The 27,042-nt window shown below is 36.1% G+C and overlaps 1 protein-coding gene across 1 annotated transcript; it reads right to left on the bottom strand.

The window, feature by feature from the left end:
- Positions 1-14,323: 14,323 nt before the first annotated feature.
- LOC107952269 (uncharacterized) lies at positions 14,324-15,247 on the bottom strand. Its single transcript, XM_016887536.1, has one exon. The coding sequence runs from the start codon at positions 15,245-15,247 to the stop codon at positions 14,324-14,326; it is 924 nt and encodes a 307-aa protein (XP_016743025.1).
- Between the last annotated feature and the right edge of the window lie 11,795 nt (positions 15,248-27,042).

The following is a 27,042-nucleotide window of genomic DNA, read 5'->3' as shown; positions in this document are numbered from 1 at the left end:
AGTCTAGGGTTTTTCCATGAAAACATATGTGATGTTAACTGAAATTTTAAGGAAGCATATGAGTTATGGTTGTGAAATAAACAACTTTTGCAAAGTGATTTTCATGGAAAACAAAAAAAAGGACCATTTTATAAAGTATATGGGTTATTGTTATCATAATCTTATTTGTTGCCATGAAAGTATAAATAATGTGATATAAGAGTAACCAACATTATAAGCAAGTGCGATGACAACAAGTTAGATTTGAAATCCCGTTGAACCTCAGGAATAGTATAAGATACACAATGTAGGTCATGAGAAACTATGTGGTCTGAACTCATGAGTTGTGTTTGAGTTCATGAGATGAATGTTATATGTAATGTGGGTCCAGGTAATCGCTTCGTGACTAAACCTGTGAGTAGCTCGATGAGCGAGCATTTCATGTTAACGCTATATGTGTCCGGGTGCTAACTTTGTGTACAGACCCATGAGTAGCTTAATGAGCAAGCGTTACATTATAGTGCTATGGGGTCCAGGTATTGACTTGGTAAAAAGGCCCGTGAGTAGCTCAAAATGCGAGCATTACATAGTATGAGGTAGCTCTGGCTACTTATATGGCACTTAGGTGCGAACTTCTCGTGTATCCATTAGTATTCTGAGGGTTCAACGGGTAACTCGAAAAGTGAGTTGGTGATAATTCCAATGAGGTATGCCATTAGAGAGAATGAACTTGAGTTATTTTACGGGTGATTACAGGTATGTGTACTAAGCTTATGAATAAGGTCATATTATGTGACGAGATGTAGCAAGTATACGTAAATGAAGTGAAGAGAAAGATAGAGAGATCTAAATGATATACATCATTCAAGTTTAATAAATTATCATCTGACGAATGAGTTCCTACTTATACATTATTTGCATATATGTACTTTCTAAGTTTTATGCTTACTCCCTTCCTTTCCATTTTCTTATAGTGCTATCAAACTCATATCGGGGATCAAGGGACGTCGGAGGCATTGATCACACAATCACTTGAAGTTTTTGGTATAATTAATTTAAATGTTGTAATTTTTGCATGTATAGGGACTTGAATCTTTGGTTTAGTGTCTTGTTCGATTAGTCACAAGTGTTGGCTCTGGTGATGGATGTGATAACATTTTGTATAGGCCATTAATTTTGGCTAATATTAATTATTATTAGATGCATTTGATGCAAATTTCCAATGATTGTGGCTGATTTGGTTACATATGTTATGCTTATATTGGTTTGGTTGATCTTGTGTAAGTTAGTGCAAGTGCAAGTAAGTGTAACACCCCAAACCCGGCCCAGACCATATGGCCAGATCTGACGTGTCACATGGACTTGCAACTTAGTATGCATTTGTTGGTTTAAGTGATTGGGATGGTCTTTGTAAAAACAGCGGTTGAATGAAAAGCCGGTTTATCAATCTTTAGGCTATCCATTTGTTGGGCTTGTTGAGTCTTGAAAACGTTCATTAATTTTGAAAACCCACGCAGCCTAACACTAGCAGTTTCGTCATAGTATAAATATAATCAGAAAATAAAACCATAGCGGAAAAAAGAAATTTAAATAGCGGCCTTATTACAACTTAAAACCCAAAATTAAATCAGAATATAAAAATAATAAAAATAAACTAACTTAGAAAAACCAACTTTGCAGATGATGTGGCCACTCCGAATCCCTCACAGCTCCAAGCCCACTATGGTTGGGGATTTCCTGCAGAGATGAAAATAAAGGGTGAGTTCTGTAAACTCAGTGTGTAACATAACCCAACCATAGCTCAAAACAGATCAAACCTCAGAGTCAGACTTATCTGGGCCTTGGCCCAGTACAGAAATCAGAATGAAGCCCATAGGCCCATAGCAGATACAGAACAAATATGTCATGAATGCAGAAATCCCAACCCAGAGCCATCCATAACACCTCCGTACCAGCCTTACACCATGTGGGGAGACTACTCGACCCACCCAACCGCTACACACCACAGAAATTACAGTGAGACTGCCAGATATTGTGACGAAGTCACCAGATACAGATATTATGGCTAGGCCACCAGAACAGATATATATATATATATATGTGGCGAAGCCACCAGATTGCAGCGAGGCTGCCAGATATTGTGACGAAGTCACCAGAACAGATATATGTGGCGAGGCCATCAGATTGCAGCGAGGCTGCCAGAACGCTTCCTCCATCAATATAAACCCATGTCCCATACAACAGAAATAATATGTCATGGCATACGTATACAGAAACAGAACATCATGCTTTTCAGAAAAAAATAACCCTAGGGGTAAAATCGTAATTTTGCATGCATAAGGGTATTTCAGTAATTATTACCTATTGCTAAGGTTTCATGCTCATTCTAACGTTACCAAGTAATCAGAAGTACTTACCTTGTAACATCCCGAAATAGGGCCTAAATGGAACAGTGGTTGCGAAACCACAAATCCGAGGTAGAAAAATTTATTTTATTATTATTTTGAGGTTCATGATATGATTGCATGATTGTGTGAAAATTTCGTGATGAAATTCTATGCATAAAGTGCTTAAGTTGAGATTAGGGATTAAATCGAATAATTTGCAAAACTTGCATTCTAGAAGCTTTTAGTATGAAATTGCCTTGGAATATTAATTAGGAGGGTTTAAATAAAAATTTTACCAATTTCTAAGTTCATGGAAAAAATAGGACATGGATGGATTTTTTGAAAGTTTAATAAAGAAGGGCATTTTGGTTATTTGGATATTAAATGAAATAAAAAGGGAAAAATAGCACAAAATTCATCATCTTCTTCATTAGCACGAAATTTCAAGGGTTCTCCATAGCTAGGGTTTTTTTCAAGCTTTCAAGCTCCATAGTAAGTGATTCCAAGCCCCGTTTTTAATGTTCTTTACGTTTTCGGAGTCCCGGTAGCTCGATAAAGCTTATGCTAGCAATAATTTAAGTTAGAGTTCATATTTGGAAAAATACCCATAGGTGAAAAGTGTTTATTTTGATGTTTTATGATAGAATATGAGGTTTTAAATTATGTTAGACAACTTGTGCTACTCGGTTTTAAGTGAAAACGAGTAAAAGGGCTTAATCGGTAAAAATACCTAATAGTCATAAGTACATGTTAGAGTGTGAATTTGATGTTGTCATAGAAGGGAAAAATTATCAGCATGTCATAAAACATAAGAAAATAGGATGAAGTTTAAATTACGAGCCTTGGGGAAAAAGTGCAAATATGTGAAAGTTTAAAGGCAAAAATGTAATTTTGCCAAAGTTTGGGTCAAGGACTGTTTTGATAAATGTGAATATTAAATAAGTTAAATTTTCTATTATAGATCAAGAAGAGCGAAATTCGGGAGTAGATCGGGGAAAAGAAAAAGTAAAGGACTAAATTGTAAAGTTTAGTCACATTTTGTATCGAGGTAAGTTTACAGTAAATAAATGCAATATTCTTTTATTTTACATTATTATTGTCAATTTTCAGCATTTATATACTTATTTTCTTTGAATATTTAAAGTCGAATTAAAGGCGAAGTGACAGAGAAAAAGCATTAGGAAGCCCCATTTGAACCTTAGGAATGTTAGGATATTGGGGTTGACAGGACAGGACAGGACAGAAATAAGCCATGTAAGTCCATATCAGTTATATGGCTTTGGAGACAGGAATGAGCCATGTAAGCCCATATTATATATATATGGCATTGGAGACAGGAATAATTCATGTAAGTTCATGTCGAAGACATGGCATTGGCAGGATATTGATAGACAGGAACAACCCTAGTATCCTTAGTATTCCGAGTGGTTCAATGGGTTATTGTACACGTTAAATTATAGTGAATTATCAGCAAAAGGGAAGGTAGATTATATTTATGAATAGTGAAAGGTCAGGTAAGAAAGAAGGTAAGTGAGTAAAGAAGAAGGTAGAAAATGAGAAGTAAAGAAAGTTTATGAGGCTAGGTGACATTATGTATAATTATTCATTATGTTGAATGTTGTAATTTATTTGCTTGTAAGCTTACTAAGCCTAGTGCTTACTCTCTTTATTTTATTTTTCTTATAGTTTTTATCAAGCCACTCGGGGATTGAAGGAAACGTCGGAGACCCGATCACACTATCGAAGAAATCACATTGGTATAGTTAGACGTTTCATTTTGTGTATGGCATGTATAGGAACTTGGTTTCTTTTGATATGATATGATCAATGAATGATGTGTAAATACTTGCTAGTGATTAGCTAATAGAGTGGCTGATTGTATACATGTTTAATAGTATGTATGATTAAGTAGTAACTATCACATGAAAACTAAGAAAAATGTGAAAGTAACTTAAAAACAGATTCAAGTATCAGAAATAACAGGATTTTGAAAAATCACAAGAAATTGTAGAGACATGGGTTGATGGTGAATAATATATGAAATTAAATCTCGTTGTGTCTATTTTCATATGGAATAAGCAAAACAGGTAAAAGTTTTTTATTTTATAGTGTATCTGAGTTTTGGTGAAATAGGGCTAGAGCGATTTCTCGATCCCCTGTTCCAACTTTAGAAATTCACCATAAATTTTACAAAAATAATTAGGTGGTTTACTTTATATGGTTAGAATCCTTATTGAATCTAGTTTTAATAGAAACAAACGGTATAGTCATATGATTTTTTTACAGAGAGAAAAGTGGTTCATAGTAAGTAGAGGCCAGTGCTGTCAAATTCTGAAACAGGGGTAACTTTAACTAATAAACTGTACTAATTGGCTAAGTAAAAAATTCTAGAAAAAAATTAGTAGATATATATATGAGTATAGTTTCAGGAAAAATTTACGGATCTTAATTTCGAGTTTTGAAACTCGAGAAATAAATTTTTAATCAACCATGACGCAGAAAAATAGTTTATTCTGAAAATTATAATAAGTGGTTTAGAGTTGTTTAAAAGGTAAGATAAGTTTAGTAACACCTCAAGCTTGACTCCGGTGATGGTTTCGGGCGTGGGGGTGTTACATACCTCGTCTTTTTACCAAAGTGGGCCCGTTGGCCCATTGGCCCGTTGGCGGCCCATTAGGCCCAAAAATACCGTTGTGCACGAAAATGCACACTCTGCACTCTTATCATCCAAATGCACCATATTCATTAATAACTGCCTCACAAGCGCTTGCACGCTCATGAGTTCACAAAATACCAACGTTTCGGTATTTCGGCTTTTACCAATTTAGTCTAAGGGAGGGTGTTGTTTACACACCTGGTTGATGACGATATCTCCCACGCGATAATCCTACAATCGATCACTAACACATTAGACTTACGAATTAACGATAACTAACATAAATCCACGTCGACTAACCCAATCATCACACAAGTTAGTCATTTACGCACGAGGGGCAAAATAGTCATTTAACACCCTAGGGGCAAAATGGTAATTTTACCCCACAAGGGTATCTCGGTAATTCTACCCTACAGGGGTATTTTGGTATTTCTACCCTACAAGGGTATTTCGGTAATTCTATCCTATAGGGGTATTTCGGTAATTCTACCCTATAGGGGTATTTCGGTAATTCTACCTTACAGGGGTATTTCGGTAATTCTACAACTTATCCACTTGGGCCTACGGACCCATTGGGACCACATGGCCCATTTCAGCCCATCGTGGCCCGAAATAGCCGTCCTACTACTAGAGTAATGAGAAATACACACCTGTTAGGAGACTGCAGTTAATCCGCGCTCCAAACACTCTTAGCTGACGCCCAACCCAAACGAGCACGTCACAAAGTGAAAGGGATTAGCCAAGAAGGGTATGCCTACTCTCCTCATAGTTTGCTCTATTTAAAGCCAGCTCTCCATCTACTCTTATGTTAACTTCCCGATGTGGGATCCCTCCATCACCAGAGTTTAAAACCAACACCAACTCTTGCCATCCCAACATAGCAAAATAATCAACCTTTGCGTGCCAAGGGATTCGAACCAAAGTCCTCTCACATGCCAACTCACGCCACCACCGCTAGGCCATCAACTCATTTGTGTCATAAATCCAACACATTAAACTTTAAAACACACCTACTTGCTTCCAGATTTATTGAAAGGAAAAACCAAAATATATTGCAAGAGCCAAGACTTGAACCTTGGATCCCTTGCTTCCTCTATGGCGTCACTTCCTTGTCCTTTAAGTGGCGCCACCTTGCCACTCCACCACACTCCTTTTTGTGTCATCTTTTACCCCTTTACTCTTAAAATCCCAAACGCCAATTGCATCACCTGTTCATAAAATTAAAATTTCGAAGACTACCACAGATTTAACTTAAGTTTGGGCCTTCCAAAGGCCCACTAACCTACTAAAATATATATTTTAACCAACCAGAACACACACAAATTTTAAAAATCACAGAAACACAGAAAACCCAAAAATTGGGGCGTTACAGTAAGGATGGCAAAGAGGCTTGGTAAATAGCCTTATTTTTGTCCACACGGGCAGAGACACGGGCGTGTGTAGACCGTGTGTGACACATGGTCTGCCCCACGGGCATGGAGTTCGGCCGTGTATCCCCTACACTTTAATTTTAGAAGTCAGTATGTATGGTAGTAAACACACGCGAAAAGACATGACCGTGTGTCTCAGCTGTGTGAAGGGCACGACCTAGCACATGGGCATGTGCCTTGGCCGTGTGACCCTTAAGAGTTAATGACATCAGAAACAGAATGTCAAGGTTTTTACACACGGGCGTGTCATGGCCGTGTGAGGGACGCGGGCTGTAGACACGAGCATGTGCTCGACCGTTTGAAAACCCCTGTAGGTTGGAATTTGGAATTAAATTCACACGGGTTTGGGACACGGGCGTGTTGCCCTTCCACACGCGCGTGTGGGCCTGTTTCATGGTGAGAATTTTTTAAGTCCTCAAACGTTTCCAAAGTCTTCGGTTTAGTCTCGAACTACCTCAACGTATGATTTGGGCCTCGTAAGCCCGTTTAAGGGACGTTGTAATTGAGAACAAAAAGTTTTAAATAGAACAAATTTTTTTATGGCCTGGTTTTGGCTGAGTGCTTATGTTAAAGTTCGGTAATACCTCGAATCCTATCCCGGTGTCAGACACTGGTAAGGGGTGTTACATTTAGTGGTATCAGAGCTACGATTTAGTCGATTTTTGGACTAACGTAGTGTGTATTTGAGTCTAGCTATACATGGCAACTATATCGTGATAGTGTGATGACTCCTGACAAATTTAAATTGTGTTTTTCTTATAGTAATGGATCTCGATCTAACAATGACAGATGATGTTGAGAGTAACGCATCGGCCCTCGCTGAAGGGGTGGTGCCATCTGATAATTGACCTCCCACGGTTAGTCAGGGAGGAGGAAAAGGGGCTTGGGAAACCTTTCTTCACATGATGAATGAATGGTACACAGAGTTCGTTCGAGCGAACCTGAATGCCCAACCCCTCCACCCCCACCTATTCCTCAACCTGTACCCCTACTGCCTTAAGGTATGAAATTTATGAGGTTTCATAGAACCCCGATTGACAAGATTCAGAAACAAGAAGTTGAGGAATTTAGGGCTAATACCGATGATGACCCCAAAAAAGTAGAATTTTGGCTTGAGAATTTTATTCGGGTATTCGATGAGTCATCGTGCACTCCCGAAGAATGCTTGAAGTGTGCCGTATCCTTGTTGAGGGACTCGACATACCACTGGTGGAAGACATTAGTTTCAGTGGTACCTCACGAAAGGGTCACATGGGAATTCTTTCAAGAAGAGTTTCTGAAGAAATACATTAATGAGAGATTCATGGATCAAAAGCGTAAGGAATTTCTTGACTTAAAACAAGGACGTATGACAGTTACTAAATATGAAAGAGAGTTCGTCTGACTTAGTAAGTATGCTCGGGAGTGTGTGTCCTCTGAGGCTAAGATGTGTCGAAGGTTTGAAGATGGACTTAATGAGGATATCAGATTATCTGTAGGTGTCCTTGAGTTGAAGGAATTTGTGGTGCTCGTTAATCGATCTTGTAAAGCCGAGGAATTGATTACGGAAAAGAAGAAAATTGAGGCAAAGACTAGAGATGCAAGGAAGAGGCATACAAGCAAGTCATTTCCATCTCAGTCTAAGAAATCCAGAGACGTTTACTCTTGTTCTTCTGTATCAGTTGGGCATTCGTACAGAGATCGTAAGAAGCAAGATTCGGGTTTCAAGGGCTACATCGGTGGCTAGTGTGGGTAATGGCAGATCTTCTAGGCCAGTGTGCCAACATTGTGGTAAAAGTCATTTCGAAAAGTGTAGAGTGAATGATGGATCTTGTTTTCGATGTGGTTTTCAAGACCAATTTATCAAGGATTTCCCCGAAGTGACTGAGAAAGAAAAATTTCAATGTACAAGGCCAAGTGGCACCATTTCTAAAGGAAGACCTCAGAAGAGTGCCGGAATTAGGACTAAAGTAAGAATGTAATAAGAGGCACAACAGTGAGATCCGAAGCAAGAGCTCCGGCTGGAGCCTACGCCATACGCGCCCATGAAGATGCATCTTCTCCCGATGTGATGACCGGTACATTCTCTTTCTATGATAATACTGTTATTACTTTGATTGACCCTAGTTCTGCTTATTCGTATGTGTGCATGAAATTGGTGTCTAGCATGAATATGCCTGTTGATTCTACAGAATTTATGATTAATGTGTCAAACCCATTAGGCAAATATGTGATAGTCAATAAAGCATGCAATAAATGTCCTCTGATAGTTAAAGGTCACTATTTTCTGGCTGATTTGATGTTGTTACCATTCGATGAGTTTGATGTCATATTGGGTATGGACTGGTTGACACTCCATGATACTGTAGTAAATTGTAGACTAAAGGTTATTAAATTGAAATGTGAAAATGGTGAAACTCTTTGGGTTAAATCAGATGAACCAAAGAACTTGCCTATTGTAATATCCTCAACGTCTGCTCAAAAATGTTTGAGAAAAGGTTGTGAAGCTTATTTGGCTTTTGTAATGAATACTAAGGAGTCAGAGTTGAAGGTTGAGTCAGTACCAGTTGTATGTGAATATGTGAATGTATTTCTGGAAGAATTGCCTATGTTGCCTCCTACCAAAGAAATTGATTTTGGTATAGAGTTACTGCCAGGGACAACGCCTATTTCGATTGCTCCGTATCGAATGGCTCTAACTGAATTGAAAGAACTAAAGTCACAGTTGCAAGAGTTGACCGACAAGGGTTTTGTGAGACCAAACTTTTCACCGTGGGGTGCTTCGGTGTTATTTGTGAAAAAGAAGGATGAACCCATGAGGTTGTGCATAGACTACTGGCAGTTAAATAAGGTGACAATCAAGAATAAATATCCTTTCCCAAGAATAGACGACTTATATGATCAATTAAAAGGATCAGCATAGTTTTCTAAGATAGACTTGAGATCCGACTATTATCAACTGCGAGTTAAAGAGTCAGATGTGCCTAAAACTACTTTCAGGACGAGGTATAGCCACCACAAGTTCCTGGTCATGCCTTTCGACTTAACAAATGCTCCCGCCGTGTTTTTGGATTTATTGAATAGGATATTTCAGCCATATCTGGATAAGTTTGTCGTTATATTTATCGATGATATCCTGATCTATTCTAGAGATGAGATAGCACATACCAAACACTTGAGAATCGTTCTGCAGATTCTGACAGACAATCAGTTGTATACCAAGTTCAGTAAAGGTGAATTTTGGCTTCAAGAGGTCAGATTCTTGGGACACATTGTATCGAGTGATGGGATTAGAGTCGACCTGAGTAAGATCTCGGCTATTGTTGAGTGGAAACACCGAAAAGTGTGTCAGAGATTCGAAGCTTTCTGGGTTTGGCTGGGTGCTACAGAAGATTTGTAAATGGATTCTCGATGATAGCTGCCCAATGAAAAGGTTGTTTCAAAAGGATGTCAAATTCGAATGGACAGAGAAGTGCCAACAGAGTTTTGAGAAATTAAAGACCTTGTTGACCGAAACTCCAGTTTTAGTGCAACCAGAACCGGGGAAAGAATTTGTAGTGTATAGCGACGCCTCCTTGAATGGATTGGTGTGCGTGCTCATGTAAGAAGGAAAGGTTATAGCCTCTACCTCGAGAAAGATGAAGCCTCACGAGAAGAACTATCCGACACATGACTTAGAGTTGGCTGCCATAGTATTTGCTTTGAAGGTTTGGCAACATTATTTGTTTGGAGAGATTGCCATGTATACACCGATCATAAAATCTTAAGTACTTGATGACTCAGAAGGACATAAATTTGAGAGAACGGAGATGGTAGGAACTATTAAAAGATTATGAGTTGATTATCGACTACCATCTGGGAAAGGCGAACGTGGTGGCCGATACATTGAGTAGAAAATCGTTATTTGCTTTGAGAGCAATGAACGCCCAATTGGCTTTGTCAGAGGATGGTTGGTTCTAGCAGAGTTAAAGGCTAGACCGACATTTCTATAAGAAATTGGTGAAGTTCAGAAGAGTGACAGTGAATTGCTAGCCAAGAGAACTCAGTGTGAATCGGGTGTTGAATCGGATTTTTGGGTAGGTTCCGACGGTTGTTTGAGGTTTTGTGATAGGATTTGTGTTCTTAAGGATACCAGGTTGATTCGAAAAATTTTATGTGAAGCACATAGTGGTTGTTTGTTAGTACACCTCGGAAGTACGAAAATGTATAATGATTTGAAGAAAATGTATTGGTGGCTGGGTGAACAAGTTTAGGAAGAAGAATAATTCTTATTTCTTCTAATCTGAATACAGCCTTTTAAAGAACAGCAAGAAAAATAAAAAAGGAAATAATATCTAGAAATTAGCCTATCCCTAAAAATTAGTAATTTGATTATGGCTAATAGTACAAGGAAATTCCTAGTACTAATGTAGAAAATCTGTTTAATTTAAGGAATTCCAACACTCCCCCTCAAGCTGGAGTGTAGATGTTAATCAAACCCAGCTTGCCCATAATTTCTTCAAACATTTTTCTGCTCAAGCTTTTGGTTAACACGTCTACTACTTGTTGTCTTGTAGGTAGATATGAAACACAAACTTCCTCTTTGTTAATTTTCTCCGTAATAAAGTGGCGATCAATTTCCACATGCTTGGTACGGTCATGGTGTACAGGGTTATGAGCTATGCTAACTACTGCCTGGTTGTCACAGTATAATGTTATAGGTTTTGTATAGGATAACTTTAGTTCTCCCATTAGCCGTTGTATCCTCGTTTCTTCACATATATCGTGGGACAAAGCTCGATATTCAGATTCAGCACTGCTGCGTGCCATAACAGACTGCTTTTTACTCCTTCATGTCACGAGATTACCCCAAACATAACTGCAGTAACTGCTTGTGGAGTGCCTGTCATTAACTACCCCTGCCCAGTCTGCATTAGTGTAGACTTCTATGCTTTGATTTACATCTTTCTTGAAATGCAACCCCTTACCAGGAGTCTCTTTTAAGTATCTCAATATCCTGTAGGCAGCTTCCAAATGTTTCTCCCTAGGAGCATATATAAATTGACTAATAACACTTACTCCAAAAGCGATGTTTGGATGGGTGTGAGAAAGATAGATAAGTTTTCCCACTAACCGTTAATATCTCCCCCTGTCTACCTCTTCTCCATCCTTATCAGTTCCTAATTTAAGGTTGGGTTCCATAGGAGTCTCGGCTGGTTTGCAACCCAACAGTCTGACTTTAGAAAGTAGATCAAGAACATACTTTCTTTGAGAGATTGAAATACCTGCCTTTGACCTTGCTATCTCCATTCCAAGAAAATATCGAAGATTCCCCAAGTCTTTAAGTTGAAACTCAAGACTTAAGAACTCTTTTAGTCTTTCAATTTCAATAGAATCATCCCCTGTCAATATTATGTCATCTACATAGACAATGAGAATACAACACTTCCCATTATCTGAGTGTTTGTAGAATAAGGTGTGATCAGCTTGACCTTGAGTATAATGTCTACTAGTTATGGCTTTGGCAAAACGATTAAACCAAGCCCTAGGGGATTGCTTTAGTCCATACAAGGACTTCTTCAACTTGCATACTTGGCCTTTGCTTCATTCGAATCCAGGCGGAAAATCTATGTAGACTTCTTCGTTTAATTTTCCATTGAGAAAAGCATTCTTTACATCCAATTGGATCAAAGGCCATTCTAAGTTGACAACAATTGAGAGAAGCACTCGAATAGTATTCAGTTTGGACACTGGTGAGATGTTTCCTCATAGTCCAACCCATATGTTTGAGTGAAACCCCTGGCCACAAGTTTAGCCTTGTATCGATCAATGCTCCCATCTGGTTTAAATTTTGTGGTGAAAATCCACTTACAACCCACGGTCTTCTTCTCAGTAGGTAGTTTAGATATTTCTCAAGTTCTATTGTCTTCAAGAGCCTTTATTTCTTCCAACACAGCTTGCCTCCATTTGGTTGACTTAAGAGCCTCTTTTATGTTCTTTGGAGTTTCTACAGAGTCAACATTAGAAACAAAGGCATTGTAGGATTTAGACAAGTTTCCATAGAATACAAATCGAGAAATGGGATGTTGAGTGCGGCTCCTAGTGCCCTTTCTTACTGCAATTGGAAGATAGATGGAAGATGAAGGAGGTGAAACTTTTTCCTCAGGACAGTCCTCGGGTAAAGATGGCATTGGCACTGCTGTTTCGGTCTCAGGTAGCTGATGTCTCCGAGAGTATACACGAAGCCCCTGAGTTTTTCCTTGTTGTTTTTTAGAATGAGTGGGCTGTTTTTCTTCATTATTATGGTTAATCACCCTTGTTTCTTGTTGCTGAATAGTAGAGATAGGAAAAACAGGTTCCAAAATAGGAATAACAGTGGCTGTAGGATTTTCAGCAGGTTTTGTAGTGGTGGTAGGGCTGATAGAGTCTTGAGGTATAATGAGAAGATTGTTCAAGGTCTCATTTTCACTAAGTATCTCCCCTTGAAGATGAGAGGCTGAAAAATATGGCTCGTTTTCAAAGAAAGTAACATCAAGGGACACAAACATTCGGTGTAAGGTTGGAGAGTAGCCCTTGTACCCTTTTTGTGTAGGTGAGTAACCAATAAAGACACAAGTGTGGGCTCTAGGATCAAGTTTAGATCGGTTAGGTTGATGGTTGTGGACAAATGCTTTGTAACCAAATGTTTTGGTTGGGAGATTAGGATCACGAAACAAGGGAAATTTTTTTTGAAAAGTATGTAAAGGTGTTTGAAAGTTTAATACCTTTGATGGGAGTCGGTTTATAAGATAACAAGCAGTAAGGACAACTTCTCCCCATAAATACTTTGGTACACCCATAGTAAACATAAGGGCACGAGCCACGACTACAAGGTGTTTGTTTTTCCTCTCGAAAACCCCATTTTGTTGAGGTGTCAAGACAAGAACTTTGATGTATGATTCCTTGCTCAGAAAGATAAGGACTTAGGATAGAATTGAAGTACTCTCTCCCATTATCAGTTCTAAGGGTGTGAATATTTGAATTGAACTGGGTTCGAATCATTGAATGAAAATTTTGGAAGACTCTAGAGACTTTGGATTTTTCTTAAAGGAGATAGACCCAACAAACTCTAGTGTTGTCAACAATGAAAGTTATGAACCACCTAGCCCCTGTGATGTTTTTTACTCGACTGGCTCCCCATAGATCATTGTGGATTAAAGAGAAAGGTTGATATTGAACATAAGGTTTCAAAGGATAAGAGACACGAGTGTGTTTAGACAGTTGGCAAACTTCACAGTTCAATGAACTTATTTTCTTATTTAGAAATAGTAGAGGAAACAGTTTCTTCAAGTACATGAAATTCGGGTGTCCTAGTCTATGGTGCCATAGCATGATAAAATCTTGTTTTGATGTAGATAAAGCCATCTCTTCTTGTGAACTATTTTTGTTCCAAACATATAAGCTATCATCAACTTTAGCAGTGCCAATCATCTTCCCCGATTCCTATTCCTGAACCACACAACTGAAAGCAGAAAATTTAGCAAGTACTTTTTCATCCTTGGTAAGCTTGCTAATTGAGAGTAAATTACAGAAAAGATTTGGAACATGTAAAACTTTATCAAGGGAAAAAATTTTAGTAAGTCTAACTGTCCCTATTCCAGCCACCAGTGAGTAAGATCCATCAGCTATGCGAATCCGAAAGTGATCATGACAAGGTAAATAGGTGTGAAACAAACTTAGATTACCTGTCATGTGGTCAGATGCACCTGAGTCTAGTATCCAGGAAGTTGTGATAGGTTCGTGTGTAGTATTTAAATTAGTGCCTTGAATAGCTAGTGACCCACTGGCTGTAGGAGTCCCGAGTAGTTTATGAAGAGCCTCAAGTTGAGTTTTGGTTAGCCGAACATCTTGAACATCTTCGTTAGTAGTAGATATCATTGCTGCCTTGTTTTCTTTCTATTTTTTTTAGGATAGCCATGGAGTTTGATGCATTTCTCCTTGGTATGCCCATCCCGGTTACAGTGGCTACACCATGGCCTATTTGAACCAGAATCAATTCCATCTTTGAACTTTTGAGATTGTGGGCCTCTTGAAATAAGATCAGAGTTCTCAGAAGGACGATGACCAGCTATGGTTAATGGTTTTAGTTCTCTTGTGTCTCCCAACATAATAAGACGCCATTTCTTTTCCCTCCTTACTTCAGCAAATGCTTCTCCTATGGTCGGTAGTGTGGTTCTGCCTAGTATTCGTCCTTGGACTTCATCAAGATCACGATTTAGTCCTGCTAGGAACTCATAGAGACGCTCTTTGTTAAGATGATCCATGAATTTGGTGTGTTTCGAGCCCTCGGCCCAATCAACTTCATAATACATGTCTAACTCCTGCCACAAGATCTTTAGGTTGTTGTAATATTGAGTGACTTCAAGTGTTCCTTGTCGAATATCTTTCAACTTTAATTTGATCTCGAATACTTGGGAAGCATTTCCAAGATCCGAGTAATTCTCCTTGATTGCATCCCATATTTCTTTGGTAGTTTTGAAAAAAAGATACGTTCGGCTTATATGACCTTCCATCGAATTTATAAGCCAAGCTATAACCATTGAGTTGTTAAGCTCCCAAGTTGCATAACCAGAGTCTGTTGGTGCTGGTCGAGGAATTTGTCCATTAATGTACCCAATTTTTCCTTGGCCACGAAGAACCATAAGGACAGATTGTGACCATTGCAGGAATTGTTTTCCATCTAATCGATGATTTGTGATTATAAGAGAAGAGTTAAGGTCACCTTGTGGGATTCCTTGACTGTGATTTTGAGTTATTTGTGAGATCTCAGTCTCAGAGGAATTTTCGGTGTCACCCATAGGAGTAGGGTTTCTAATAGAGAAAATAGAACAAGAAAAAAGAAGAAAGAGCAGGATCAACTGGATTCCTGATGCTCTTGATACCATGAACAAGTTTAGGAAGAAGAATAATTCTTACTTCTTCTAATCTAAATACAGCCTTTTAAAGAATAGCAGGAAAAATAAAAAAGGAAATAATATCTAGAAATTAGCCTATCCCTAAAAATTAGTAATTTGATTATGGCTAATAGTACAAGGAAATTCCTAGAACTAAGGTAGAAAATCTGCTTAATTTAAGGAATTCCAACACTGGGTATGAAAAGAGACATTTCGGAGTTTGTATCAAAATGCTTAGTGTGTCAACAAGTGAAAGCCGAGCACGAAGTTCCTTCAGGTTTACTTTAGCCTATCATGGTCCCCGAGTGGAAGTGGCATCAAATTACTATGGATTTTGTGACGGGTTTGTCGAAAACAGCAAGAAAGAAAGATGCCGTATGGGTTGTGGTTGATCAATTGACAAAGTCGGCTCACTTTCTCTCAGTACGTACGAACTTTTCACTTGATAAGCTAGCCGACTTGTACATTTCCGAGGTTGTGAGGCTTCATGGAGTGCCCTTGTCGATTATTTTGGATAAGGACCCAAGGTTTACCTGGAGGTTTTGGAAGAAGTTGCAAGAAGCTTTAGGGACAAGGTTGAATTTTAGCACAACTTTCCACCCGCAAACCGACGGTTAGTCGGAGAGAGTAATTCAGATCCTTGAAGACATGTTGTGTTGTTATGTCCTTGAGTTCCAAGGTAGTTAGGAAAAGTGTCTACCGCTGACTGAATTCAATTACAACAATAGTAATTCAGAGGCTTTGTATGGGCGAAACTGCTGAACGCCCTTATATTGGACCGAGCTTAAAGAGATTCAAATTCACGGGATCGACTTAGTCAAGGAGACTGAAGAGAAAGTTAAAATGATTCGTGATTGTTTAAAGGCTACTTTGAATAGATAGAAATCCTATGCGGATTTGAAATGAAAGGAAATTGAGTTTCAGGTCGGTGATAAAGTATTTTTGAAGGTGTCTCCATGGAAAAAGGTTCTTAGATTTGGTAAAAAGGGTAAATTGAGTCCTCGTTTCATAGGACCTTATTAAATTACCGAGAGAGTAGGGTCTATTACCTACCGATTGGCTTTTCCCTCAGAGTTGGAAAAGATTCACGACCTCGACATGTGTCCATGTTACGTCTCTATAGATCGGATCCTTCGCATGTGATCGTGCGAACTGAGATTGAGATTCAGCCGGATTTGACTTATGGCGAAGAACCGATTAAGATTTTGGCTCGAGAGGTTAAACAATTGAAGAATAAAAGTATAGCAGTCATGAAAGTTTTGTGGCATAGACATGGAGTCGAGGAAGCCACATGGGAACCCGAGGGGACCATGAGAGACCAATACTCGAACTTATTCACCGGTAAGATTTTCGGGGACGAAAATCCCTAAGGGGGGAAGAATTGTAACAGCCCGATTTTGGGCTTAGTCGGAGCAGTGGTTTCAGGACCACAAATCTGAGGTTGAGAAATTATTTTTATTATTATTTTAGTGTCATAGCATGATTAATTGAGTACATGAAAATTTTGGTGAACTAATTTTAGCTTTTATGAGATTAATTGTGAAAAAGGACTAAATCGCATAAAGGGAAAAAGTTTTTTTTACTAGCCAAAGCTGTTAAATTGCTAAGGAACCTTAATTGGGGATATTTAAAGTGCATATAAACCCTTTTTAGGAGAGTGGCCGGCCATAAGGGACAAGAAAGGTCAAAGGTCAAATGTTAGGTGTGTTTGGTGATTTAATTGAATAAAATAAAAATAAAAGAAAGAGAAAAAGATATCATCTTCTTTTCATTTTCTTGTCCACCAAAAATACCAGCAAATTAAGGGTTTTGGAAGCTTGAAATTTGTAGCCACTCTTCATCTTAGAAAGTAAGCGATTTAGATAGCCTTACTTGTTAATTTGTTTTTTTAGAACCCCTAAAGCTTAATCTAGCTATTGAGGGGACTATTTTGCAAAATGGTTGAGAGTCTAGGGTTTTGCAATGAAAGCATATGTGATGCTAACTGAAATTTTATGGAGGAGTATGGGTTATGGTTGTGAAATAAACAACTTTTGCAAAGTGATTTTCATGGAAAACTCCAAAAAGGACCATTTTATAAAGTTTTTAAAATATATAGTAATGTTATTAAATAATGAGAATTTTGGGTTTCTATAAGAGTAAGAAGGGTTCAGCTCGGCTTAAGACTTAAAGAAATCCGATAAAAATTGATTTACGGGCCAAGGGGTAAAATCGTAATTTTTGTTAAGTTTAAGGGCAAAATGGTCATTTTACCAAAGTATAAGTCTTGAGTTGAATGAATAATTTGAGTATTAAATAAGCTAAAATTTGACATTTTAGATCAAGAGAAACGTGATTCGGGTCTTGATCCGGGAAAGAACAAAGTTTACGAGGATTAAGCTCGTTCCCATCATTTTGTACTGAGGTAAGTACATATGTAAATAATGTGTCATTGTAGCTTACTTTTAAATGTATTGATAATATATATTTAAATGTTTTATTGTTATCATGTATCATAATCTTATTAGTTGCCATAAAAGTATAAATAATGTGATATAAGAGTAACCTACATTATGAGCAAGTGCGATGACAACGGGTTAGATTTGAAATCCTATTGAACCTCAGGAATAGTCTAGGATACACAAAGTAGGTCATGAGCAACTATCTGGTTTGAACTCATGAGTTGTGTCTGAGTTCATGAGATGAATGTTATATGTAATGTGGGTCTGGGCAATGGCTTCGTGACTAAACCCGTGAGTAACTCGCTGAGTGAGCATTTCATGTTAACGCTATATGGGTCCGGGTGTTGACTTTGTGTACAGACCCGTGAGTAGCTTAATAAGTAGGCATTACATGATAGTGCTATGGGGTCTGGGTATTGACTTGGTAAAAAGGCTCGTGAGTAGCTCAAAATGCGAGCATTACATAGTATGAGGTAGCTCTGGCTACTTATATAGCACTTGGGTGTGAACTTCCCATGTACCCATTAGTATTCTGAGGGTTCTACGGGTAATTCAAAAAGTGAGTTGGTGATAATTCCAATGAGGTATGTCATTAGAGAGAATGAACTTGAGTTATTTTACGGGTGATTATAGGTATGTGTACTAAACTTATGAAAAAGGCCTTATTATGTGACGAGATGTAGCAAGTATGCGTAAATGAAGTGAAGAGTAAGATAGAGAGATCTAAATGATATACATAATTCAATTTTAATAAATTATCATCTGACAAATGAGTTCCTACTTATACATTATTTGCATATATGTACTTACTAAGCTTTATGCTTACTCTCTTCCTTTCCATTTTCTTATAGTGCTGTCAAACTCATATCGGGGATCAAGGGACGTCGGAGGCATTGATCACACTATCACTTGAAGCTTTGGTTTAGTTTCTTGTTCGATTATCCACAAGTGTTGGCTTTGATGATGGATGTGATAACATTTTGTATAGGCAATTAATGTTGGCTAATATTAATTATTATTAGATGTATTTGATGCAAATTTCCAATGATTATGGCTGATTTGGTTATACATGTTATGCTTATATTGGTTTGGTTGATCTTGTGTAAGTTAGTGTAAGTGCAAGTAAGGATGGCAAAGAGGCTTGGTAAATAGCCTTATTTTTTACCACACGGGCAGACACACAGGCGTGTGTCTAGACCGTGTGTAACACATGGTCTGCCCCAATGGCGTGGAGTTCGGCCGTGTGTCCCCTGTACTTTAATTTTACAAGTCAGTATGCATGGTAGTAAACACACGGGCAAAGACACGGCCGTGTGTCTCAGATATGTGAAGGGTACGACCTAGCACACGGGCGTGTGCCTTGGCCGTGTGACCCTTAAGAGTTGATGACGTCAGGAATAGAATGTCAAGATTTTTACACACAGGCAGCAACACGGGCGTGTCATGGCCGTGTAAGGGACACGGGCTGTAGACACGGGTGTGTGCTTGGCCGTGTGAAAACCCCTGTAGGTTGAAATTTGGAATTAAATTCACACGGGTTTGGGACACGGGCGTGTTGCCCTTCCACACGGGCGTGTGGGCCTATTTCGTGGCGAGAGTTTTCTAAGTCCTCAAACATTTCCAAAGTCTTCAGTTTAGTCTCGAACCACCTCAACGTATGATTTGAGCCTCATAAGCCCGTTTAAAGGACATTGTACTTGAGAATGAAAATTTTTAAATAGAATGAAAATTTTTTTATGGCCCGGTTTTGGCTATGTTAAAGTCTGGTAATACCTCGTATCCTATCCTGGTGTCGGATACGAGTGAGGGGTGTTATAGTTATGGTGTCAGATATTGTGAGCCCAAGTAGGGAATAGGATTAGAGTGTTGGATTTGGTGCCCTAAGTAGAATATATTTGTTTGTACACTTGTAATTTTTTCGAATAGATTGATTAATAAAATTATTCATTAATTATTTTAATATCCTTAGTATAGTTTTCTCATGTGGTTTTTTCATGTAAAGCAAAATAGAAGCAAATATTAACTCACTCATTATTTGATATTTCACTAATACTAAGCATTATTACATGGTCGGGTCGTAATACGAAAAGATAGCTTATATTAGTAGACAAACCTAAACATGTCCTTAGTATAATCGAAAATGAGTAATCTGATTGAAAGATTAATACATCATCTATCAACTACAATTGAAGTGACATTTTGTCTTGGGAATCGAAGCGGATAAGTCTCACAAGATAGAGACATAATTGTGACTGACTGCATTGACAGTACATCAGACTGAACTCAAACAGAATAGATCCTGAATCCGTTTATGGATTTATTCACTTGTGACGTTCAAAGTGTGGCATACCTTAATCCTGAATGAATGATGGACTGTGTGTGTGTGACTGATATACTTTGATGTAAGTAAGAGTCTGAGTTTGAATAGATAAGGAATTGAACACTGGTGCGTTGGGTATATGACTTTTGCAGTATGTAGCATCATTCATAATAGTGGAATTCATAGCCAAGACATGGATAAATGATATCCTCTCATTGAAATTACATAATAGATGAAAAGTAAACATGGTCACGGTCTGTTCATCTTTGTGATGAATGACTTAATTACTATTTGCTAGTATTAACTTTTCATGATGGAAGATGTAATGACTACCATGAGATAAAATACGATCATAATGGGAGAACGAATTTGTCCCAAAGAGATTAAGGATATCCTATGAGGGTAGCACACTTATGATAAGGTCATTGGATGAACACTAATCTAGTAGCTTTCATAATGGCATGTCATTAGGGAGAGCTCAATCACGATACTACAGTGGAATGACTTCATGACAAAATGAATTTATAATTAATAGGCAAAAAGCGGGAACTTAATTATAAATCATTTAAGCCTTAATCACACATTTCTCATTAGTCTCTCTACTAGCTTGTTGAAACCGTAAATGAATTGCATTGTAACACCCCTAACCCGTATCCGTCGCCGAAATAGGGTTACAAAGCATTACCAAACTTATTTCTTAAATAATCATACATTACTCATTCATTTCACAAATCCAAACAAAAGTCATTCAAATACAATCTTATAGTCCTTAACACGAGCCCTCAAGGCCCAAAACAAGCATTAGTATTGGTTCTAGACTAAATTGAATACTTAATAAATTTTTAGAAAAACAGAGAAAATTTTCAAAGTGCAGGGGACACACGCCTGTGTGGACAGGCCATGTGTCTCACACGGCCAAGAGACACGCCCGTGTCACAGGGCTTGTGGACATTCGAAATGGGATCACATGGCTATGTCCCAGCCCGTGTCTGACCCCGTGTAACTCTCTAACTTGGGTCACACGACCAACCACAAGCCCGTGTGACTAGCCCGTGTACCTTTCAAAATGGCCTCACATGCTCGTGTGCCAGGCCGTGTGCTAGGCTGTGTGAAAACTAGAGTGTATACTGACTTGTGCCACACGACCAAGCCACACTCCTGTGTGCTAGGCTGTCTGAATCTACTAGCTTAGTTTCTAAATAAACATCAAGGGACACACGACCGTGTCACCTGGCCTTGTGTCACATACGACTGAGACACACACCCGTGTCTCTGCCTATATGGACAAAAATACGATATTTTCCAAGCCACATTCCTCACCCAAATTTGCAACAACCTAAACACATCAAATAACATATGACTATATCATCAATGAGCATTCAAACCAACCATAACCAAGTCCAAATCATGTTACCAATACCAACAATTAACAATGCTCATAAACATCACAATTGGGCATTCAAAATCATACCAATATCGCATCCAAAAATCACCTAAATGGTCAATTTCATATATGCATTATCTTACCTAATACTTAACATGCTAACACATTCTCAATTTCAACCATATGTTACCTTCAATACCAATTCTCAACAAGGCCTTCACATAGCAATTATAAACCACATATCAAAGGGCCATTTATACATATATATACATTTCAAAATATAAGACTACTTATAAGCCAATCAAAATGCCCAAAATTCATCAAGATATAAAGGCTACCTTAGCCAAAATACCTACACGTGCCACATAACCAAAATACATAAAGTTTAAAAGTACCAAAAACAACAGCTGGATAGTGTGATGAGATCTCCAACAACTTCCAATCCGAACAAGCTTCGAAATCACTATAAAACACGAAAAAGTAAATAGAGTAAGCTATTAAGCTTAGTAAGCTCGTATGGTTAATAAGTATAAATTACCATGCATTCACAATATAAAGAAGTATAAGTAAAAACATGGGTAAGTTTCAATCAATTCAAAGGTTAACACATAATCATAACCATGTAAATCATGTATGAATACATCAACTATGAATTACTTGTCATAATTCATACAAATACCTGAACTGATTCATATCATCCCTTATATCTTCGAACCATCATCTTTACCCGTTGAACTATTTGGAATACTATCAGATACTCGGGAATCTCGCACACTAAGTGCCAAAACATGGTCAAAACCATCTCAATCTCATATTTCATATAAATGCTCACTCTTGAGCTATCACTGGGTCTGCTCACACAAGTTGATGGTCAAAATGCAGCTACACGGTGCTACTCACACAAGTTGACGGGTAACTGCAACACATGCTGAAAAACTCAGCCACCAGTAGAGCGCAATAACCGGCACCCAAAACACGATAACCCCTAATGACATGTCATTTGTATCCTATTTATTTCAAAGGTTCAACCGAGATCCATACATTGCTGATACTCATTGATAATTTTTGTGATGTCATATCATCACAGTTATATCAATTTAAGCATTCAAACATATATAATTTAATGCTTATTAAACACACGAACTTACCTCGAATTAATACGGAGAAAATCGAGCAATCAATCCACTATGTTTTTCCCCCGATCTAATTTCGAAAGTTTCTTTTCTTGATCTTTGTATAATCAAATTTAACTTATTTAAATATCATTCTATTCAATTTAACCCAAAATTCATATTATGGCAAAATTACTATTTTACCTCTAAACATTTAACTTCTTTATAATTTAGTCCCTAGCTCATAAAAATGCAAATTCATGCAATTTAATACAATCCCACTATAGCCGAATATCACTAATGCCCTTACCAAGCCCTACATTTCCTTTATTTCACAATTTAACCATGAATATTTTTCTATTTTTCAATTTAATTCTTAATTGACAAATTCATCAAAATTTCCTTTATTAAAGTTGTTCAACTATCATCAAGCATTCATTTTCATCCATCAAACATAAATAACAACTAACATACATTCATGATAAAATCCTAGACTTTTAACAATTTCACAAATTAGTCCATGGGCTAGCTAGATTAAGCTACCACGACTCCAAAAACATAGAAATCATTAAAAACCGAGCAAAATTGCACTTACATGCACAAGGTATTGTTGACCGAACCTTTGAACCTTAAAAATGGCTTCTCACCTTCTAATTTTTGGTTAAACACCTTGAGGTTGAAGATGATACAACCATTTTACATAATTAATTAAGACATATTTAATTAATTACTTATTTAACCTTACATTTCAACATTAAACTCACTTGAATAATGTCCATAATTGTCCACTCATGCTATTAATGGTCTAATTACAACATAAACCCTCCAATAATTTAATTTCATAGCTATTAAATCCCTTTAGCTTATAAATCCCTTTAGCTTATAGAACTCTAGTTTTGTACTTTATGCGATTTAGTTCTTTTCACTAAAGTAAGCATGAAAACGCCAAAATTTCTTAACAAAATTTTTATGCAATACTACTAACATGCTTTAGAGATTAAAATAATAATAAAATAAATATTTCAACTTTGGATTGGTGGTCTCGAAACTACTATTTCGATTTGACTAAAAATGGGCTGTTACATGCATGTTGAATCAAATGAACAAAAATAGATAGAAATAAGTTAGAGAAATGGGTTACATTCGGAAATGAATGTGACTTTCTCACTAAGTATAAAAATGACCTGATAATTAATTTATGATTTTTTTCACTACTTGGGTCCTATTTGATGTAATATCAGACAGATTATTATGTCTCTATCTTCTGGGAGTCATCTACTTTGATGCCCAAGATAAAACATCTCTCCGATTAGATTTGATAGAAGACATATTAGTCTTTCAACCGGTTTGCTAATGGAATATAGTAACAAATTGATGGAAAATAGTACTCACGGTGAGCAAGGACTAAATCCTTATTGATGCAAAGAGATCTTGTTCCTCTTAGCCCAACTAAATCCTAACATTCTTCACTTTTCATCTCCTTTGTACTATTACATTATATTAATCTAGAAATTTTATCACATGGGTATACGTGTGGAAGTCATGTATTTAGAATAACAATTTATGTTTAAAAATAACATACAATAAAGGCTTACTTGTGATTTAACCCTTGAAGTATATCCATTTTCCCATTTTGGTACATAAAGTATCAATTTCCTCTATTTTTTTTTTCATTTTGTAACCGACGTTAAAAAAAATCAGTTAAGCAACTTTGGTAAATGGAAAAGCATCATGTGTCATGTTTGGCCAATGAAAAACTATCAATGACAATTAGGTTTATTTAAAATAAAAAATTTAAATTTAAATTTAAAAATATAAATTTATAATATTAAATACTTCAATATTAAAAAATTTTATTATGACTGATTGTTGACCCGACATTAACTAACATTGACTGAGTGTTGACCAGCCATGTGGCGTTACATATAATTTTTTAATTTTTTTAATATCATATATGTCGAAACCATTTTTCGGGTTAGGAAAAAACGGGGATCGACTTTTAAAACCGAGTGTGGAGTCGCCACCAACCTTTTGTTTAGGTGTGATTGGATCACCTAATAAAATATTTTAAAACAATTCTGGTCCCCAAAAATTTTAAAAATGGGTTCGGGAGCTGGTTACGTATGAGGAAGGGTTAGTACCCTCATTACACCCAAAAATTGGTACCAAATTGGTTTGATGCTGTCCCTATATCAAAATGTTTTTCTTTAAAGAGAAGATTTTTCAAAGTATAATTCTTTTTAAAATGCATGAATAGTTCAAATTAGTGGTCAAAAATCTCTTATTTCAAAGATACGTAGTATCATACCCAGTACGATTGGATACGATCCTTTATACCTTTAAATACAATTGATTTTTGACTTTCGAAAATTTGTACACTAAAATTATAAAAAGGTTATCCAAATATTTAGTTTACCGAAAAATCATACCCAGTACGATTGAGCACAATTTTCCGAATTCTCCAAATATTGGATATTGCCTTATTTCAGAATTTTTGAATGATAACGAACATTAGAAATTTGCTCAAAACGCGTTTATCTATTAAAATGTAATGCTTAATGAATTGTATCAAAACGTTTGCATGGGTAAGAATTTATGAACATGAAATATAAGTCACAACAAGTCGCAATTAATAGATCCACAATTATGTACAGTTATTCTAAGTAAAATGTGACAAATTCTTAATCATGGATGATGAACAATCAATAAAAATGATATACAACAATAATTCACATGACATAATATAAAATTATCCATAAAATATGTACAAAATGCAATGGAATTAGAACTTAGTATATTATAGGACATTTTTTAAAATTGGCGAATTAATTAACACATATTATAAGTTGACAAACTTATATAAAAAACTAGAGATTTATTTAAAATAATATTATAGAATAAAACATTTGAATCGAATAATGTGCAAATTACTTTAAACGCAATTTCATTTAGAGATTTACAATGTGCATGATAACTTAAATAATATATAGAATATAAAAGACAAATACAACACATGATAAGATATAATGTACATAGCAAATTTGTAAAACATGCATAAATAAATTTGGAAATAATTATTGGTAAAAGATGTCATGAAATTAATAATGTATATAAAAGAAATAAGTAATTATACACGTAACGAATCTTAAAAAAAATCTAATCATTCACACAAAAAAGGTAAAAAAACTATATTTACAAAATACATAAATTTAATGATGTACATTCATAAAGCTATATTTATAAAGGGAAATTTTAAAACAAATAATATACAACATAATTTTACATGTAATAAATTAATTTGGATTGATGAAACATATAAATAGTACATGTATAAGGATAATAAAATATGAGAGTATATACAATGAATAAACTATATGATTTAAAATATGGTTCTTAAAAGAAATATATTATACACATAAATAAATTTAAAAGAGGAAAATATATATACATAAAAAAATATTAATATGAAATCGATAACGTGGGCTATAATAAAAAATAATTTAATATGAGTTATTTACATATGAATAAATTTTAGAAACAATTGTATGCTAAGATAACATGGAATTAAAATGTGAATTATAAGATTAAATTAATTTTATCATAAATTATATTTGCAATAGATTTAAAAAAAATAATTACGTATACAAGTAGATTTAAAAAAATAAAAATAAAAAATAAAATTATATGTATAAAATAACATAGGATTAATAATATATAAGGTGAAAACTTGATATAAATAAATACATATACAAGAATAATAATATAAAACAGTGTTCGATTTCAATAAAATACTTAAAAGAAATAAATTATATTTAGAGTTAAAAGAATATATATCAACATATCAACATATAAAATATATATATGTATATATATATACACGTAAAATTCACCAATAATATAATAACAATGTATAAAATTATTTTTAGATCAATATCAATTAAATTTTTAAAGCAAAGGTATATTAACATAACAAAACAATTTCAAGAAGCAGTTATACAAATGAAAGAAATAACAAATTAAAGTAATACTTAGAAAAATGATGCTAAGATAAATTTAAAAAATAAATACTAAAATTTTGCATAAATACGAGTAAACATATAAACTAAACAAAACTTGGTTGAAACGAATAATAAGATTAAGAGGTCAATTTGTAAACGAAAGGGAAAAAAATTTAAAATGAAACATGTACCAATGATCAAGGACCTAAGACATAAATATCTCAAGCTTCAAAACGCAGCATTCAAATAAGGACTAAACCGTGACAATGTGTAAATCTCAGGGAAAATATAAAACAAATAAAACGTTATTGAGGCTTAATTAAAGATTGGCACAAAAGGGGAGGGACCAAATGCGCAATTCACCCAGAGTAGCTAATTGGCCTTTAAAGACTAAACGGTGAGGTCTTTATTTTGTTATTAAACCCTAAAAAATTGTTTGAATAG

This window comes from Gossypium hirsutum, chromosome A02 (assembly GCF_007990345.1).
Source record: "Gossypium hirsutum isolate 1008001.06 chromosome A02, Gossypium_hirsutum_v2.1, whole genome shotgun sequence".
Classification (NCBI taxonomy): domain Eukaryota; kingdom Viridiplantae; phylum Streptophyta; class Magnoliopsida; order Malvales; family Malvaceae; genus Gossypium; species Gossypium hirsutum.
The sequence above is the reverse complement of the archived record's forward strand: the minus strand, read 5'-3'. Positions and strand labels throughout refer to the sequence as shown.